Source organism: Lissotriton vulgaris, chromosome 3_2, assembly GCF_964263255.1.
Source record: "Lissotriton vulgaris chromosome 3_2, aLisVul1.2, whole genome shotgun sequence".
NCBI classification, from domain to species: Eukaryota; Metazoa; Chordata; class Amphibia; order Caudata; family Salamandridae; genus Lissotriton; species Lissotriton vulgaris.
The window spans coordinates 9,990,369-10,009,302 of NC_141690.1; the positions used below are offsets into that span (position 1 = coordinate 9,990,369).

The 18,934-nt window shown below is 44.1% G+C and overlaps 1 protein-coding gene across 1 annotated transcript in view; it reads left to right on the top strand.

Annotated features, from left to right (window-relative positions):
• SMIM14 (small integral membrane protein 14) overlaps nucleotides 1-18,934 on the top strand; it is a 445,120-nt gene that overhangs the window by 255,382 nt on the left and 170,804 nt on the right. Inside the window, exon 4 of the mRNA XM_086963966.1 lies at nucleotides 15,282-15,330. Within this exon, the coding sequence (XP_086820092.1) occupies nucleotides 15,282-15,330 (49 nt within the window). The remainder of the gene's footprint in view (nucleotides 1-15,281; nucleotides 15,331-18,934) is intronic.

The window sequence follows — 18,934 nt, forward strand, 5'->3', positions numbered from 1 at the left end:
AAAAATAGGCTTAAGATATTTTACCCTTAGAAAGTGGTAAAATTTGCAAAAAAGTAAAAAATGGCAACAGCTCTGTCGTGAGGTATTGTCGCACGGGCAGGGGGTCTCGGATCTGACTTTCTGGTTTGGGAACGCAACAAGGTGGTGTACGATGCCCAATCTGACTCGGGTTAGTACGAATTGGTGGGAGGGACGAGTCACGTTCACAAGGTAGGATTGGAGCCCCGGAATTAAATTCAGTTCCTTATAGAACTTCACGGTGGCTAACCTACCGTGCACTTTGTCTCGCTCAGCCTTTTTAAAATTTAAAAACATTTGCTTGATTTCTTTTTTGGGAATAGCGACTGCCAGTTCTGGATCAAGAAAGACATCAATATCAAATAAAAGGTTATACCAGAATTGAATGTATCTCAGCCACTGTATACGTGACGAGTGGTCCAAACCTATACAATCAAGAATAATCTCTTGAGTGAATCGAGTCTCTGGCTTAGCCCAAATAGAACGCCACAATAAGAGTGGCCGAACGGCTGCTAAGTCAGATATAAACTCGATCCCTACCTCATCGTGAATTAATTGTACAGAGGCAGAAGGAGGGACACATAACAGTCTCTTTAAAAACTTATTTTCATCAGTTTGGAGCGGAGGACCTTCACTGTGGCCCCATACACCCGCCCCATACAGTGCGGAAGAAACACAGCGGGTGTTTTGTGTATATTGATCATATCTGGGATGCTTCTCGATCCAAGTTTAGATGCAAATCGAAATATACTGCTGGTGGTCCGCAACATTTTCAGACTGATATTATCGAACTCAGAAGTCCAGGACCCGTTGTTGGTGTAAGTGATTCCCAAATAACAGAAAGATTTAACGTGTGTCATTTTATCACTATCCAAGAAAAAGCTATGCTTCAATTTGTTTACAGCCTGCCCGCATGACATAACATAGGTCTTGGATTTGTTCACACAGAGCCTCCTATTTTGGATAAACAACATAAAACTATCGATTAGGCGCTGTAGGCCAATCTGAGTGCGGGATAAAAGAACAGCGTCGTCCGCATATAGTAAAAGAGGGACGGGTTTACCTCCAATCAAAGGGGCGTCTGCTGAAATATCAACCAGGGTACGATCAACACAATTAATAAAAAGGGAAAATAAAAGAGGGGCCAAAACGCATCCCTGGCGAATTCCCCTTGAGACTTTGAGGAATGGGGTGCATTCGCCTAGGGTGCCATAACGGACCTTGCAAGAGAGTTTTTCGTAAAGTCTGGCTAAAAAGTGGACAATTTCCTTCGGTGCCCCTGACTCTAGCAAATCCTCCCAAAGAATAGCATGATTAACTAAATCAAACGCGCTGCTCAAATCAGCAAAACATAAAAAAAGTTTGCCCTTTTTGGCTACAGTATATTTATTAATGATAAGGTCCAAATTTACACATTGCTCCAGAGTGCCCATACCTTTCCGGAAGCCATATTGCACTTTAGTTAAAATATTCGAATCAGTTGCCCAGGTTTCTAACCTTTTGAGCAGAATCCTGCTCATGACCTTTACTGAGGCGTCCAGCAGAGAGATCGGCCGGTAATTGGAGGCCTCAGATTTGCTACCTTTCTTGAATAGGGGAATTATAACTGATTGGCCCCAAGAAGGAGGAAAATTGCCGTCTGCCGCACAGTTAAAAATCCTCACCAGAATGGGAGCCCACAAATTCGGTTCAGCTTTTAGTAGGTCAATGGGAACCCCATCCGGGCCTGGGGCTTTCCCCCCTTTACTATTAGAAAGCCCTTCATAACCTTCCTCCAATGTTACTCCCAAGGGTAGAGGTGTCCAAGATGAAGCCTCAGTAATTGATGCAACTAGGGGTATCCCTTCTGGGTTAAAGATGTTAGTAAAATGGATAATCCAGTTGTTACATGCAACATAGGAAGTTAATTCCGGGATACCATCTTTATTGAGAAAAGGCCTGTTAATTGTTTCCCAGTAAAGTTTGCAGTTTTTGGTCTCTGCTGCTTCCTTTAACTTGTCCCATGCTTCACTTTGTAGGATCTTTTTTCTGTTGGAGATTGCCATTTTATAGTTGGCCCTAAGGTGTTTTATACCGTTACTGTCTCGTGGTTTGATACCTAATGCCTTCTTCAATTCCCGAAGGGCAAGTATACAGGGTTTGTCAAACCATCCCTGCTTCATACCTCTGTTGGATGAGGAAACCTTGGTAAAAATACCTTCGATAATAGTATTAATGGTGATGAAATGTGACAATAGGGAATCAGGGTTATTTACATTTTTTAAACAGTAGCTGATTTGTGTTTTACAGCTAGTTATAACCTCCCTCTGTTTGGCCATGGAGTTGGTTCCAGACCATCTGATGCTCAGCCCATTTGGTCTGATAGGTACTAAGTCAGTGGAACACATTTCTCCTGTCACTGGGGATGTACCGTGACCCAGGAGGGTGATACAAATGCTATTATGGTCACTGAGCCTTTCCTCTTTGATATACAGGTTGGAAAAGTCTCCTGTACTAGACAACAAGATATGATCTATAAATGTCCCAGCATCCCTTTCTGTGAAGGTGGGACATGTAACTGTCTGAATGTTTTTGTTACAGCTTAACAGGTGTAGATCTAGTTTGGTTAACATTTTATTAAGTATTGAACCATAATGACAATGTGGGAAGTGGAGGAAGTCCTCCCTCTCACCCGCCCCCCCCCCCATTGGTTAGACATTACTGTTCCAAGGCCACAAGGATTCCCTTTCGACAGGTGGCATGGCTGCAAGTTAAAATCCCCTGCCCATATGACATCTACCTTTCTATTCGAAATGCCCATAACCCTTACAATTTCCTTTTCGAGGGGGAATAAAATATTCCCTCTGGAGGCGTCAAAGATGTTATTGTAAAAATTTACGATGACCAGGTCAATTCCCTTACTGCAATCAACCCTCACTACCTGGCTGTGGATTCCCACAGTCGAACTGCTTCTGACTACACAGTTACTCATCTTATTGGACAGAAGCAACAAAAGACCCCCCTTAGCCCTGCCTGAACTGGATTTGGTGGCGTTAAGACAATGGGATGAGTAACCTTCAATATTTATTTGTTCCTGGCACCAGGTTTCCTGAAGGACTATTATGTCAAAACCTTCCCCAATAAACCTGGACCAAAAGGGGGAGTCTATTTTCCCTGCAATACCGGCAATGTTCCAGGAGATAAAGGTAAGACCGGCAGACTTGATGGTATCATAAGCAGCCATCACCGGCTGGGGAACACAAGGTATGATCGGACTAACTTCCAGGGTACTCACAACTAAGCCGGATCTGGAGACGTCAGAGGGCGCACACACTACAGGACTAATACATGAGGCACCTTTGCATGAGTGCCCATCAGCGAACCCCTGGGTGGTTTGGTTATTACTTGTAATAGTATTAGGTGGAAAAGGTTCTGTGGGGCTTCCTTCCTTTACCGAGTCATACCGTAGGTCCGCCCGTCCAACGAAGGGTACACAGTCCGAGATGAGGGCTGCTGTAACTCTATCGTGGGCGGGTAGCTTACGTACATGGGGGGACCCTAACTGCTTGATGGCTGGCTGGCTAGAGGGTGATGGAGCACTAAGTCAGTCGACCATCTCCAGACAGTCAAATCTGTTGCTAATGTGAATACCTTGCCATCCATTCCCCATAAGATGGCCTTTATTGGGGTACCAGGGACGGGGTACCCACTCCCTGTTCCTACTCTTTTGTGTCATCCAGGGACCTCCATAATTCCATGCTTGTTCTTGAGGAATAACCCAATTGGGGGGTAATATTGGGGGATTAAAATTAAATACAGGTGGATAGAAAAAGGAGAGCTGCTGGGTATCGATTCCCCCTTTCTTCTCCAACTCTGGCCACGAGCAGATATGATTCACCGAGGATGCGTCTTCGCAAGTAACAATGACGCAATCCCCCTGAATACTCTTTGGACTCGCCCCCACCCATGATACCCTACGGACAGAAGATATTCTACAGGTATTAGTAGGCTGTAGTGGCCTGTTGATACTAAGCCATTGGAGAATTTTGTTCAGGAGGGACCAGGAAGGTTCATCGGTGCCTGCTGGAAGTTCCGGGACTCCTGTTAGAATTACCGTAAATGGGGAGACCTCTGGTGGCAGATGAACTGAGCGTTTAGACCTAGGCCCCCTCTTAGCATCTGTATGATTTAATTTTTGGGTCACCGGGGGTTTATCTTGGGGTGGCTGCAGAGACCCCTTAGCCGCGATGACATTGGCAGCTGAGGGTAAAACTGCAGAAGAGGGTTGGGTGGAATTTAGTTGACTAGATAAGTGTAACTGAGGTGTAGGTTGAGGTGTGGATTTCCCATTGGATTTGGAAATTGCACAATTGTTTGGAGCATGTAGTGAGGTGATTAAAGGCTCTTTAGTTTTTGCCTGTACTTTGGGTGTAACAGGCGGTCTGGGTGGATTAACCGGTGTAGTCCCAGAATTAATTGCTACCGGTGCCCCTCCGGTTTTGGTGGTACCCACCCTATTCTGATTGGGTATTTTGGTGAGGAGTATGGCGAGTTGCTTTTCTATTGCCATGATACTCCTCTCCAAGGGTTGGAGATGGAATTTTAGTAAGTCCCTGAAACTAGCAAGAAGTTGTGAAGTATCACTGTCAGACAGACTGGGGCCACCCTCTTGGGCGTTGTCCAAAGTGGGGCATTGCAGATTGGATGGATCTGATGTAGCAGAGTTTTTACTGGGGGGGAGCATTGTTGGATAATGGAACAGCAGGCCCTTTCTTTTTGTTGGTAATATGGTGGTCTGTGTTGGTGTTCCCCTTTTTGTGTGCTTCTGGCTGTTTTGGGACAGCACCTTCTCTGACCCTCCTAAGCTTATTAACTTGTACTAGATCCTGTACCGGATCATCAGATAAGATATGCTCAAGGTCTGGGGTTGTCTCAAGGTTCCCAGTCGATTCCAATTCCAGTGACAGGTTGGGGCAGATAAATCTACAGCACTAGGGATGAAATGAACTTGTGCTGTGGTGCCAGACTGTATTAGAATTGGGATAGGGGTAGCTGATGGCAGTGGGGTTAAGGCTGCTGCTATGGGGCCCATTGAAGATCTCCGAGCAATCGCAAGGTCCTGGGACACCCATCGTTCTAAAACGGCAATATTTTGATTGATGGCCTCAGTTGTTTTAGAAATGAATAAGTCAATAGGTCCTGTAAATGAGGCAGCTTTAAGGGCTGTTTTGCTTCTTGAACCCCTAGTCATAGTTATAACAGTTTATAGTCTCTCAGTTAAAAGTTCAAATATCCAAAGACAATGGGCAAAGTTAGTACCTTTGAAGCAGTATCAGGAAAGAACGAAGCAAGGGGGTGGCCCAGCCCAGCCTGGATCGGTCTGGAACGGGCTGAAACGGGCCCGCCCTTGGCCCGGGCTTAGCCCGGCGCGCTCCCGCGACGCGGGAGATGAAGGCTGCTATTAAGCGCCTCCTGGCGCGCTCCGCCTCAACGCGACTTCCGGTCGCGGAGGCCGCTGGGAGTTGTAGTTTTCCCACTCCCCCACACTGCAGCAGCGCTGATGGTGGTAGGCTGCGGCGGGGGGAGGAGACAAGCAGCGGTGGAGCAGCGGCGAGGGCAGCAGTGACGGCGTTTTAACAAGGGCTCTCAGGTAGATGTGGCAGCGTTTCTCCCAGAGCTGGCAAAAGCAGTTTATGCAGGCACCCACACCACGGCAGGTGAAAGCCGCTTTTAAGCGCCTCCTGGCGCGCTCTGCCTCAACGCGACTTCCGGTCGCGGAGGCCGCTGGGAGTTGTAGTTTTCCCACTCCCCCACACTGCGGCAGCGCTGATGGTGGGAGGCTGCGGCGGGGGGGGGGGGACAAGCAGCGGTGGAGCAGCGGCGAGGGCAGCAGTGACGGCGTTTTAACAAGGGCTCTCAGGTAGATGTGGCAGCGTTTCTCCCAGAGCTGGCAAAAGCAGTTTATGCAGGCACCCTATACTACAATGTGCCATTAAAGGTCTACTAAAAAGAGAGCAATAAAGTTATCCATATTTTCATTCGTCTCATGCTAATCATTGACCGGTGAGGTCTGTTTTTATCCAGATAAGAATAAATTATGTAGTCTATCCAGATGTCTATGTGCTAAAAAGGCACACATGCATGTACCAAATATACTGCAACTGATTCACTCATTTAATTATTGTTGAATCTTATTGCCTGGCTCCAGGGAATTTCACTGTTAAGGCCTGTTTTATAAGTGTCCAGAGTGAAAATCCGAAAGACTTCCATGTGTTTTCGAATTTCTGTACCTACAGGGCCATTAGTGTGGATTTTCTCAAGGATAAGCCATTGAATATCCTTTGTTGTATGGTGCGCATCCATATAATGTTGGACCAGGAGTGCATGGATTTTTTGGGTCCTAATTGCGGACCTATGTTCAATGAAATGTGTTGCCATGGACCGTGAGGTTTCCCCCACATATGACTGTTTGCAGGGACATGTAATTAGATAGACTATGTTAGTCGTTTTGCTGTTGGTTAGAGATTGGAGACTCACGCTCATTCCATTTACTAAGTATTTCTTGGTTTCTATGGCAAATTGACATGCCACACATGACATACATTTGTAGTTCCCTACCAAAGTAGTAGCTCCACTAAGTGTGTTTTGTGTAGGTTCTTTCACTGTATTTGTCATGCGTGAACGAGTGATCAAGTCTTTTAGATTTTTGTTCTTCCGATGTGCAAACAGGGGTTTGGGTATTTGCACTGTTCTGTCCCTGGTTGCATTTGAGATGTGCCAATTTGAATTTACACCATTCTGCCTGTTAAAAATAAGATTTACAGGGAACCTGACCATGTCCGGGACTGCATCAGGACTGAAGTCCAGAAGATGGTGGATTTGAGAGTGATTGAACCCTTAGATAACACTTGAGCTAGTCCAGTTGTCTTGGTACCCAAACCTCACATGCAGAATGGTAAGAGAGAGATGAGGTTTTGTGTTGACTACAGGGGTCTCAATGCAGTCATTGGGACTGATTCCCATCCAATCCCTAGGGCAGATCAGTGTATAGATACTTTCGCCTCAGCCAAGTTTCTAAGCATATTTGACCTAGCAGCTGGCTACTGGCAAATCAGATTAGCTGAGGATGCAAAGCCAAAAACAGCATTTTCTACCCCTATGGGCACTACCAATTTGTGGTGATGGCCTTTGTTTTTAAGACTGCTCCACCTGGGAGGATCACCTGGTTCACCTGAGTAATGTGTTGGAGGCCCTGCAGAAAGCAGGCCTCACCATCCAGGCCACCAAGTGCCAGATAGGGCAGGGTCAAGTTGTATACATGGGCCACCTTGTGGGTGGAGGCCAGGTTCAACCATTGCAGAGCAAAATCCAGAGCATCATTGACTGGGTTGCTCCAACCACCCAGACTCAGGTTAGAGCTTTCTTGGGCCTGACTGGGTACTATAGGTGGTTTGCCAAAGGTTATGGATCCATAGTGACCGCTTTGAATGACTTAACTTCCAAGAGAATGCCAAAGAAAGTTCAGTGGACAATTAGCTGTCAAAAGGCACCTGATGACCTGAAGCAGGCCATGTGCACTGCTCCCGTTCTGCAAATTCCTGACTTTTCCAAACAATTCATTGTTCAAACAGATGCATCTGAGTTGGTCGTAGGGGCTGTGTTATCACAATTGAATGAGGAGAGCCAGGATCAGCCAGTAGCTTTTATTAGCAGAATGCTGACCCCCAGAGAGAATCGTTAGTCAGCTATTGAGAGGGAGACCTTTACTGTGGTTTGGGCTCTAAAGAAGCTGAGGCCATACTTGTTTGGCACTCACCTCACTTTTCAGACTGACCATAAGCCCCTCATATGGCTAAAACAGGTGAAGGGTGAAAACCCTAAACTTTTGAGGTGGTCCATTTCCCTACAGGAGATAGACTAAACAGTGGAACATAGACCTGGGACTAACCATGCCAATGCAGATGGACTCTCCATATACTTCCACTTAGAACATGAAGACTCAACTGGTCAAGGTTAGTTTAATGTCCTGACGTTTGGGGTGGGGGGGGGGTTGTGCAGGAGAGTAGGATCTGCTTCTCATAGTTACCCCCACTTGTTGCTGATGCTTCACTGTTTTCGACTGGGATCCTGCTTTCCAGGACCCCAGTCTATCTGCTTTCTCCCTAAATTGGTTGCTCGTGTACTTTAGGAACACCCCGGATTGGATGCTGGGGTACCTTTTAAAAGTCTTTAGTATATGGTATACTATGTACCTAGGGCATAGGTACCCCAGAGGCCTCCCAGGGGCTGCAGCATTTATTGTGCCACCCCTGAGAGACCACTCAAACTGACACCACAGGTCTGCTACTGCAACCTGTGTAAGGTGGTACATGCACCCTTTACTTAGATATAGGTTCACTATATCTACCTTATATCACTGTACATATAATGAGCAGAGCCCCTCTGCAACCTTCGGAATCTATTCTCCAGGGTTGTTCTGTGATGCAGCTAACCATATACTTTTAAGTGCATTATAACCTCGCGGTAAATGCTAACTTTAAAACGGCTGCATGGAAACATGTCGTGTTTGGTGTCAAACACCTTGGAATCATACCTCCACATCAGTAACTGGGGTTAGAGGTATGATTTCACCCTCCTAAAGGGAGAAATATGATAACACCGGTACACCCGGTCCCATCTTTACAGAACCTGGCATCACAAAATGGATACTGCCAGCCACAGACCAGAGTCTAGCTAGTGGTCTCCGCAAACTTGAGACCTGCAGCCCTCGTGGGGACTGTGCAACCCATACCCCTGGACACCGTGTCCATTTGCAGCAGCATATGCTTTTCGGCGATCCCTGAGGCTGTGCTTTGGGCTACTTGTAGTCCAGAACCCGAGCAGTGTTTCCACCAAAGATTACTGGCCTACACTTCACGAGTGTTCCGTGGGCTGGTATTTTGTGATTCTTCTCGCAGTCCCTTCGCGATCCCTGGTCCGTTGGCCTGTGGGTCCATGTGAAGGCAACCTTAACTTTCACTGGGCTTTCCTGGTTGCTCCAGACGTGCCCTGACTCTTCATCGCTTGGAGAGTCTCCAGGACCTTTCTGGTCCTCACAGGAGCATCTTTCCTCTGACCGCGTGGGTTGCAGTTGCCAAGGCTTGTTGGTGTTCAAGCCTTGGCACACTGACCCCCCCAGCACTCAACATCCTTCGTGGGACAGCTCACCTCCGGACTTTGGTCGTCCTCTACGTCTCCTGGTCCCCGTGGCTGCAGAGTCTAGCTTCACCTCTTCTCACCTGAAGCAACCTACATCAGTGGGCATTCGTCTTTCGTGCCCCTGGTCACTGTGAAATGACCCAGACTCTGTCCCCTCAGCTTTCAGGTTCTTCTCCGTTCTGATTCAGGCTTGGATCACACCGTACACTTTTCATCTTCCCGGCAGCAACACTTCTTCGCATCACGCCATTGAAATTGATAAGCCTTTCCGACACCACTTGACCCCTATGCACCCAGCTCCTCTGGGATAGGTAACACACGTACCTTAGTACTTTCAAGGGTGCTGGCCTTAGAACCTTCTATGTTCCAAAGTGTTTGCTTGAAGTCCTCTCCTAAGTGTCCTTAATCTTTAAAATTCCAACTACGACTTTCTCATAGAGTTGTACGGAGCTCGCGCCTGTGTTCCCACACTGCACACGTCCTCCGTGGGTCCCCTGTGTCACTACCTTGGGTGGTTCCTTTGGGTCCCAGCGATTCTATGTGCTCTAGGCACTGTGTCTAGTCAAGTCGTGGTTGTTATACCAGTTTCTTAGTATATGGTTTGGTCTCCCACTGGAGCCCACTGTGTATTGTGCTATTTACTGTCGTTCTAGTGATTTAATATTGTGTACTTTGTGCTCTAATCTCATAAATAGATTAATAGAGAGTGTTTAGTAATAAATACATATTTTTATAATAATACTTGTGTGGTTCTCCTTTCATTTGAATTAAGCAAGGAAGGGAACCTGCCCTGTAATTTTAGAAAAGTGGCCTGCAAGAGGTCCAAAAGACTAAATGGCACTCTGAACCCTAAGTGGATATCTCACAAATGAATCAACACATGTGTATTATCAAACCTATTTATTATTGGTTATTATAATTCATTTTTTTCATTTTCATTTTGTATTTTAGTAGTATGGACAGACCTGTTCAAAGAGGACAATTATAAATATACAGTGATAAAAAATTAAAAAAGGGGATTAATTCCTATTCATAGCCCGTACTCCCACGACACATACCACCAACACACAAACACAATCATTCACACTCCATGCAACACTTCACACAATTGCCACAGATGCATAAGATGGATAGGGGACAGATGACAGAGTCCCAGGTGGTTTTGTAGGTTCCTAAGGTGGAACAAACGCCGACGCGCGTTTCGGTATATAGCCCGGCACGGGCTACACCTTCATCAGGGCGGAGGTGAGGTGGAGGGAGGAAGGGCCACCGGGGGGAGAGAAGATTTTTCTTAAAAATGACGTGGAAAATTAGACGAGCTGTAATTCCCTGCTCGCTAGGTAGTCCAATTCACCATAAGGATTAGCATAACAGGCCTAGTAGGCTTCAGAGAAAAGGATGTCCACAGGATGAAGAGATTCAAGTTCTGGTTCCAAGTTGAGAAGTCAAAAGTTTAGCGATGCGAGTAGGATGGAAACAGTCGGGTCTACGCTGGCTTCCTTATATAATTATGGCCGGAGCAGTCGGAAAAAGGAACCACCGAGATAGGCGGATGCAGAGGGATAGATACAGGCTCCCCTAAACTCACCCGGAAGGGGGGCAGGTCAAATGTAATGCCATCACAACGAATGACGGGGGGGGCGCTTCTCCGGCTGGCCGTACGGGACGCACACTCGAGACTAAGTGGTCATTCAGGAGGTTATGATCTGGTAAAACAAGCTGCTTTACATTCCTTCAAGACTTAGCCTGAAGGCAGCTCTCCATAGCTACCACTAAGATAGCTTTCAATAAAGGTTGTCTTTAACATAATCATCACTAAGGGTCGTTTGGACTGGTGCAAGGTGCCCACTTTAATTGATGGACAGCATATACCAGGCCGACTTCTCACAGTTCTTGTGCACCCCTCCTGATCTAACTAGACTGCAATTGTGAGACAGAACCAGGTCATAACACTCGTGCATGATCTGTGTTTGTCTGTAACCACAAACTGTTACCAAGGATCCAGATATCAATGCAGCTGGAGCTCACAGGACAGGGGTGCACATCTAGTACAATACAATACAATTTCCATCCCAACAGTAGTCCATTACAAGCTATTTAACTTTCAATAGCTAACTTGCAGTCAGAAATAAGGGGTGACCTCCCCACCCTGGGGCTGCACACCACTTTATCCAGGTCATACGCTTAAGAGGGCTTGCAGAGCTTTTGGAAAGCACCTGCACTTTTTGCCTGGATCTTAATGCTTCTCTATTATCTGCTCTGTCGGGCAGTGTCTACTTCGCTAACAGGCGGCACTCTCAGGCAGGTAGGTTTCCAGCCCCTTCCGTCAGCAAAAAGTAGCTAGGAAGGCCCACCAGGCACCCCGCTCTCCCACGCATGTGCTGGGACTTACAGCTTCTTTTCGGGCACTGCCGTTTTGATTGTCGGGTGATAAAAGCAGTTCACAGGCTACTTCCATTTCTTGTTCGTCACGTCCCGTGAGAATGTTCACTGCTCTTCAAACTTCCTCACAGCTTGTGAAGGTGTAGCTACTGTCAGGGAGAGGCCATTCTTTTCGTGTTGGGCACTGGATTCGGCGGAGGTCTAGCAGAGCCCGGAAGAACATGTTTCTACTGAGAGTAATTTCCATTCTTTGGCTGCAGCATAAAAGAATAATTGTCTACTAGAAGAAGCAGTGCAGACCTTGGGAACATCCAAGAGGAGTTTGCCTGGAGAATGTAAATTACTAATAGGGAAATTGATTGTAAATTCTTCAGCCAAAAGGGCTGAAGGGCGTCAATGTATGAAGTTGTGCATGATGACTAGACTTACCACGGGAATCCAATGGAGTTGGATCAAGATGGGCGTAACATGGTATTTGATGGTTTGGGCTGCTGTACTTTGAATTAATTGAAGTCTTCCGGATGGTTTCTTCAGCAGAGCAAAATAGCAAGAATTAATATAGTCCAGCCTGGATCGAATAATGGTAGTGATTACTTGTTTGTGAAGGGAAACGGGCATAAATAGCAAGATTTATTTCAAATGTTTAAGGTATCAGAAAGTCAATCTTAAACTGTTGTTTATTTGAGGTTCAAATGTTAAGTTAAGCATCCAATGTAAAGCCATGATATTTATTATTGCATTTTTACTGATGCAGACATCGGGCCCATATTATCTGGCTATAAAGACAGTTGCCTTTTCTCAATGCTATTTCAAGTGATCAGATAAGTAGGAGCCACAGTAGATTGGAATAGTGTACAAAGGGAATTTGAGACAGAGAAAATATACGTAGCATACCTCTAAATAAGTCTTTTGGAAGCTGCCACTGGTTGAATGTGGGCATAAATGTATTGAATAACCTATGTTAAATTAAAAAGATTGAGCTATAATGCATTCCTGTTACCCATCCAATTATCTCAATTTTCTTATATTAACTTAAAAAAATAAACGTGTTGCTTACTTTGATTCTGTTTTACCCGGTAAAATGATAAACCGCTCAGTCAATGCAAATCATAAACTCAGCCCCTGGTTTAGGAAGGAGCTTTGTTCTTTAATATTTGAAACTCGTAGAACAGCACAACAATGGAGAATTACATACTCTCTAAAGATAAACAGACCTATATATAGCATTATCAAAATACAAGCAAAGATTCAGTTCATCTAAAAGTGAATACTAAACATCTCAAATCCCAAATACACCAAATTTGTCAAATTACCTTTTTGCAGTTATGAAGGTTCTATCAGGTCCTTTATCCAATGAACCATCTTCTGACTCTTTTCAGATCATGTGTGATAAACTGGCTTCACATTTTAGGACCAAAGTTAGCAAAATTAGACCAAACACCTTCAATGATTCAATTGGTCAGCCAACGCATTCGACCCAATTGCCATATGCCTCTGTGTAAAAAAGATCTGTTTTTTTTCATTCTGTGTCTGAAATGGGGGCCAATTCGTGGTTCTCTCTCCTAAATCCTCAAGATCCCCTAGCAATATATGTTCTTTACAAATCATGAAAATGTAGCCAATCTAATTTCTCTGGCGCTTTTTATCTCTAACAGTCAGTTTGTTGATGCAATGTACAAGTGACTTGGAAATTGGCAATGGTAAAACCTATATCGAAACCTTCCTTTGCTTCCGATGATGTAAGAAACTACTGTCCAAACTCTTTTTCCTTTTAAAATGTTTTTTTTTTATAAATCCTGGAAAAACTGGTGTTTTACCAGCTCCAAACTTTGAAGAGAACAGCAGTCCAGTAATTGACAAGCTGGATTTAGCTCAATCAGTGTACTGAACTGGTAGTTTGCGATGGTGAAGCCACTGCTTGCTCTTCTGTAGTAAACTCCTGAACCAGCATTCCACTACCACAGGGCAGCCAGAGCACAATAACCAAACCCCTAATCTGTTTTGGATGGGTCTAATACCAATGGTTCTTTCTGCCTTTCCTCCGAAGTCCTCGTAGGATTTTAGGAAGAAAAATCAAAAAGAGATTATTATTTTAGGTGATTTTATATCTTGGTAGAAATACTACATCTTTGTACCCTAAAGAATATTTTAACAAGTCTAAGCCTAATTAAGTGGTTGGAGGACACATGTCCACTCATATCTACAGGCAAATCCTTTATGTAGTTTGTAGGGCAGAAGAGAGATCGGTTAGGATCCACTAGAGCATAGTTGGTCAGATCACAAAGTGCCGGATATTTAATTTTCCTTCTGATGTGGTGGTAAATGAAGTTACTACAACCAAGTGGATTGCAAACCAAAACTGAATGTATTCAGTTTACCACAGCTGTATAAGTTAAATTATGTGGAATGTTTACTTCCCAAAAGTGAAATGAAGAAAATAACTTTAAATTAATTTGTATCTTGATCTCACAAAGCCTAGATCAGCACTTCTTAGGAAAGCAATTTTAGGCCCTCGTTTAGGATCTTTTGGTGCTGGAGCGCTAGCCCAAACCAGCAGGACTCCTCCCACACCTGACAGTCCCCACTTTATTTAGAGGTGGTGAAACCTCTAGCTTTCTGACAAAGAAGCCTCTTCTGGCTCTGCTGTAGGAAACTCTTGAGCCAACATACCATTGCTACAGTGTAGCTGGGGCATAATTGCCCGCACCTCTTACCTGTTTGAAGTGGGCTTTCCGCCAGTGGTTCTTCCTGCCCAGGGCATCATGAGAGGCCTGGCAAACCCAGGAAGGAAAAGAACACAATGTTCTTTATCTAGCACTTTTGGCATAGAGAGGCAAGGATCCTAAATCGGCAATTGGTCCTCTTCCGGGGGAGCAAGACAGTGGCTTTCACCAGGATGGCAGTAACTTACTGATGTCTGAAAGAGGTACTACACTTTCAAGCTGATAAGGAGATCAGTTGAGGATAAATGAATGAGCATATTTCACATGTGAGCTAGACCATTCATCCAATAATGAACAATAATGTTAAAGAATTCGAGATGATGTGCACTCCCCAGGTGTTTACAAAGTCTATTTCAGTCTCACACAACCTTTAACACCATCGGTGCGGTGCAGATTCACCCTGTGCGCTGACCATCATAGATTACCATTGTTCATGACGAGCTCAGCTCGTCATGAGTGTACGAGAGGTGTACCTCATGAGGAGCTGAACTCGTCATGAGCATCGAAGGGGTTAAGAATCTGGTGTAGATTTTCACTCACTGAAAAAAACTGAGATTCTCCCATGGCATTACAATCAGGGACTTGAAAACAATAACTCTTGACCTGCCTTACTCATGAGCTCCCAAATCGGTGACTTGTGTCTTTTTTTTTCTTCAAATACATTGAAAGTTATAGACAAGGGTAGCAAAGCCTCTGGCTCAACTCGTAACATTTGCCATGCCACATATTTAAGAAGAATTAGGATTTGTCTTGAGATTTGTAACGCCTCTCTTACACCGTTCTTAGCACACGAACGTCATTGTGTTGTTTTGGTGCACGGAGATATAGCTGTTTTTTTTTAAAGTAAGTACAATACATACACGTGATCATCTTCCACTGTCGGAACCTGTAAACCGATGTTTACTTAAAGCTTAGTATATTGATAAATGTGCTTATTCTCTCTTTCTATTTGCTCATGTATTATATTTTTCTTAATTTCAGTTACGTCAATCCCAGTCCTACTGCACCGACACAGAATGCCTTCAAGAATGTAAGTACAACTGTGTTTCGTGGATAAAGAGGTCGACACTTGTCTAGTTAAATCTGAAAATTTATTTTGACTGGTGGGAAGTATATGAAAATCGAAAAGACTTGATTCGTTTTTTTCGACTATCATTATTCAAAGCTCACCTATGGGTTACAGTTCTGTGCTTCAACACAAGGTGAATGAAAGTTAAAATTGAAAAGCTGGACTTCGATGAAGGGGTAAAGATTTATAGAGCCCAAGTTAACTTGGCATTTTGCCTCTTTGTGGCTCTTATCATCTTGTAAAAACAAAAAACAAAAAATGTACGCCATCTTTTACAGCTTAATATCACACTATGTAAAAATTCACAAACTAGTAATTGGACACACTGTTATTTATTCACAATGCGCATGTTCATATTTCTTTATAACCAATTTTTTACCATATTTGTTGTGGTGCCCCAGGAGAGGGAAGGTGAGGGACAGTGAAAGGTAGGGATGGAATGTGCAAGATAGGTCATTCGTGACATAAATAACAATATATGATTCTTGAACAATCAATATGTCTGGCTTCAGAACCCTAAGCCAGTATAATAAATGAGTTATAACTACTCATCATTTAAAAAGGAAACCATAATGACGATGCTACAAATTAATGAAGTAGGATGGTGGTTGCATCGACTGGTAGATAGTGTTAGCTGTCGACGTTTCGACCCCAGATATACTGCTAGGTATACATCACACCTTAAAGTGGGGTCTTCATCAGGACAAAAGGCCATGGGGGACACTGGTTTCTCTACAAAATACAAGAAAAGAAGTGTATAATATTTACAGTGAAAATAAATTTGAACTTTAAAATAACACAGGCGCACGAGTGCGTCTGGCATGGACCAATAGAAGAAAAATTTAAAGTTTTTCACCATTGAAGGTTGGGCTGAATAGCTCACAACTGAAACAGGAAGAGCGGGGAGCATCAATCGATCCAGTTAAGATTATCAGGATCAAGGCGTTCTCATGAAAAGTAACACCTGCAAAAGGTGTCAATTTGATCACCTGTATTCTATTAGAAGAAAAGGACATGAAAAAATATATCAGTACTATGTCCCTTAATGTTCCATACAAAGATTCATTTACCGAGATTAATTTGCGAAGCTTTGTAAATTATTCGGGTCGTGTTGTAAATATCACATTCCAAAACCCATTGAAACTGGTTGCTCCCTCATGAACAATGATTAATACAGAGGAAACACAGAGGACTGTGAGGACAGGCTAACATTAATCTAACTGATCGAGATCTGATGTCACCATCTCAGATTCAGTAGAACACATAAAACAATTTAGAATTTTTTTTTTTTGTTGAAGTGCATACCACAGCAGTGTAGTGTCGTATCTCTGCTGGATTGCTTGGTATACCACAAGTTTGAACAACACCGCTGTTTTATCTCTAAAAAAACGTATAAATGCCCAGTAAGTTAAATGCAATAATGGGGACATCTGATTCCGTGTTTTCGCTAGTAAGGGTTAAATCCCACCTAACGGCGTAGAAGGCCACCTTCTCCCGATGTTTTTTCAGGGTGCACGGTGAGAAGTGCAGAAGGGTACATTCACTTCTAAAAAGACGGGAAAAATTGCGGTAAGACGATTGCACCGCGACCGGCATAATGGCATATCAATCGACGCCTAAAAAGGCATATTAGCAAAACAAAACGCCCCACTTTGGAAGGCTTATCAGGGGTTCTCACCTTGGATCCGGCAAACGTTGTGTTTAGGTACTTGCTCCCCGAGTCAGGTTAGCAAACAAACATTCGGCAGTCCGGCATATTTCTTAAAGACGACATACGCACTGACGTCAGAGCTGCCAAAACAAAGGACAGACTCCCGAGTAGCGTTCTGTTGTCATGGCAATGACGCCCGTGGTTCGTAAACAAAAGGAGATTTGGGATTTGGGAATTCAATATAAACCGGATAGTTGGATAAATGTGCCTATCAAAAGGAGAGCCATAAAATTCAAAAAACACGGATCAATCCGGGGCATAGACAGCTTACAGTTGTCATTACAACATGGCCAATCCAGAGCATGCTTAGATCTTACATCTTGAAACGATCGGAATTATTTCCAATGGGAACCTAGAAGAACTGTCTATTGACAAACAGAAACCATACACCCCATATTTCTGCCGGTTGTATAAGAGGGGGGCCCTATTGTGTCACATAGAATTAAATTAGAACAACAAGATAGAGTATATGATCACAAAATTAATTTAAGACAAAAAATTGGCGATGTAAAACAAATGTCTTTTGTATTGTCATGCACCTCCTGCACAGAGGGGTGTAAATGACTACATCCATCCCTTATATTAGACCGTCATGCACCTCCTTCGCAGAGGGGTCTAGATGATGTTTGACGATCAAGATTGAATACCACATGTATCCCGTGCACCTCTCACGCAGGAGGGTGAAAGACGGGGTGTGTTACAGATTACAGAAGATTGATTAGGACTTCAACGCCCTAGTCTAGCTAACTGGGCATGGCTGCTTTCTGCTTCATTAAGTCCATTGCGAATCGAATCCAGGATAGCCATCCATTTGGATTCACGAGTATTGAGGATCAAAGATATGTCCCCACCTCTAGGACCCAGGGTCACCTTTTCCAGAATCAACCACCTCAGGGTATCGGGGGTATGTCCATATCTGTGACAGTGATCTACCAAAGGTGCCCCCACGACATTACATCTGATCCTACTAGCCTGTTGTAATATTCGGACCTTCACTTTTTGCTGCGTTTGTCCCACGTACACCAGATCACAGGGACATTTAATCATAAAAAATAAAATTTTGAGTGTTACAATTAGTATGTGACCTCAGAGTATAGTTCTGACCTTGGTGTGTAAAGACCTTAGTTGGAATGGTGGAAGGTGGAAGGGCAAGCAACACATGACCCACATCGGGTATGTACAATAATGGGAGCAAGATTCCACATCGATGAGATTGTAGGTGGTTTTGGGCAGTCAAGAAAAGATCTGTCCACTAAATCTCTGATATTTCGAGCTCGTTTGAATGAATGTAAAGGAGGAGAATTTTGCTCAATGTCGTCCGTCAATAGACCCCAATGTTTATTAATGACTCTTTTAATGTCATTGCTCCGAGTCGAAAAAGTGGTAACACATATGAGACGTTCATTAGCTTTATTGGTTCTATCCTCTGGTTGTAGCAACGTCTCTTGTGGATTGTACCATGCCCTCTTGCGTGCTCTTTTTACCAGTCTTGCGGGGTAGCCACGATCTAAAAGGCGACTGGACAGTTATAGGCACCTTATCGGTGAGAACCCAAACTTTGGAGGAAACGGTGGGGCAAATATCAATGAGGGCCGAGGATGACATCTCGAGACTAAAAAAAGAGAACCAAGCCTTATCGGAGAGAATGGTGCTCTTAGAGAATAACGCAAGGCGTAGCAATATACGTATTTTGAATGTTCCTGAAGGCAGCGAAGGTACGGACATCAAGAGCTATATTATCACTTTACTAAAAGAAACTCTAAATCTCTCGCACCCTAATGAAGAGCTGGGTGCAGATATTCAACGTATACACAGAGACCCTTTTAGACTCAATCCACAGCGGACTAAACCCAG